We start from the raw sequence: 1,492 nt of genomic DNA on the forward strand, positions 1-1,492 counted from the left end.
TTTCTGAGACTCTTGATTTATTAAAACCGCTGCAATCTCTCACATACCTATAAATGTATGGACTCATTCAGAAAAAGAAAGTGATATTTACTTCCCAGGGTTCCTTTCACACATCAATCAGAAATATAAAATTATTAGCTTTGTTGGAGCCATATGGACAAAAATCTGTCATGTTTTTCTCATTTTCAAGATCAGTGTAATCATTTTTTAAAAACCGCTTTATGCATTCATCCAACACGGAGAGCAAACTCACTATGCCATGATGCGTTGATGCACAGCGGTGTGGTGGCTCAGAACTGACCCATCATGCAATGATTCAACGTTGACTGTCCTTCCCCCACAAACATTTCAAAAAGGCAACACTTTGTCTTGCCGTGCAGATGAAAACCAAAGGACTGATGGTGGCATAGCCATTGGACACCATGATCTGGACAGAACGGCACACAAGGTCATTGTTCCACATGGTTCTTGAGGAGGAGACAATGCAGTCCAAACAGTACATGAGCACAAAAATTCCCAGAAGCACCAGGATGGCTCTGGTGGCCCTCTGTTCTGGGGAGGCTTTTGGAGAGAGGCTGGTGCCGTGAAGGTGCTGGCACTGCCTCTTATGCCTATGCAAGAGGGTCACCATGTACCCACTGGAGAGGGCCATGAGCCCTATAAGGAAGACATCCCTTAATGCACCCAGGATGGTAAACAAATGCCTGAGGAAGTAGCTCATGGGTAATATAGTGCAGGAGTCACTGAGGAATATAAGGCCCTGTGAGGTCCCAGTGGAGTTGTCAACAGCAGAGATGGAGAAGTGGGCACTGAAGGACATATAGAAGACCCACAGGAAAAGAAGGGACCTCATGCTGTCCTGTGGGGCCTTAGGCTTGAACTTTGCCAAGGGAGAGCTTCTGGGGCTGAGGGTGAGGGCCTGCAGGACACTCAGCAGGCAGGTGGCAGAAATGGACAGGCCCCTCATCAACTTGTACAAGTAGGCAAAAGATTTACATGTGACATCACCCCAAAGCCCCCCCTGAGATGTAAAAATGTCTGCAGCTATGAACCCCATGGTGAGGAGCATCAGGACGTGGGTTAGGGCCAAGAGACCGATGATACAGTCTGTGTTCTTGAGCCTCTTGTCACACAGGAACTTGATGACATGGAACAGAAAGAGGATGGTGTTGGCCAAGATCCCAATTCCCACTTCAGAGTAAAAGGTGCTTCTTAGGTTAATAACACCATGCACCATGTGTTTTTTTCTCATCTTTTGGGGTAAGGAATCATGGATTACATGTCTTAGGATAAAAGTAAGAAAATTCATTATCACAAATATTAAATTTCATCCATCTCAGCCAACACTGTTGCCAGGAGCAAAATTTGTTGGCCTATCCCAATGCCCTCTTTCCCCTCTAACTGAAGTTTTGCTGACACACCCTGGAATCCATTCTTTCCTCTCTCTTTTCCCATCATTTTCCAATCATGGCTGGATTACATTTCATGCAAA

At 45.6% G+C, this 1,492-nt stretch overlaps 1 protein-coding gene across 1 annotated transcript; it reads right to left on the bottom strand.

The window, feature by feature from the left end:
- Positions 1-316: 316 nt before the first annotated feature.
- On the bottom strand, positions 317-1,252 carry LOC114089842 (vomeronasal type-1 receptor 90-like). Its single transcript, XM_027931784.2, has one exon. The coding sequence runs from the start codon at positions 1,250-1,252 to the stop codon at positions 317-319; it is 936 nt and encodes a 311-aa protein (XP_027787585.2).
- Positions 1,253-1,492: the final 240 nt, after the last annotated feature.

Source organism: Marmota flaviventris, chromosome 20 (assembly GCF_047511675.1).
Source record: "Marmota flaviventris isolate mMarFla1 chromosome 20, mMarFla1.hap1, whole genome shotgun sequence".
NCBI classification, from domain to species: domain Eukaryota; kingdom Metazoa; phylum Chordata; class Mammalia; order Rodentia; family Sciuridae; genus Marmota; species Marmota flaviventris.

Coding starts and splice junctions, on each gene's coding strand:
- LOC114089842 (XM_027931784.2), bottom strand. CDS start 1,252: ATGAGAAAAAAACACATGGTGCATGGTGTTATTAACCTAAGAAGCACC.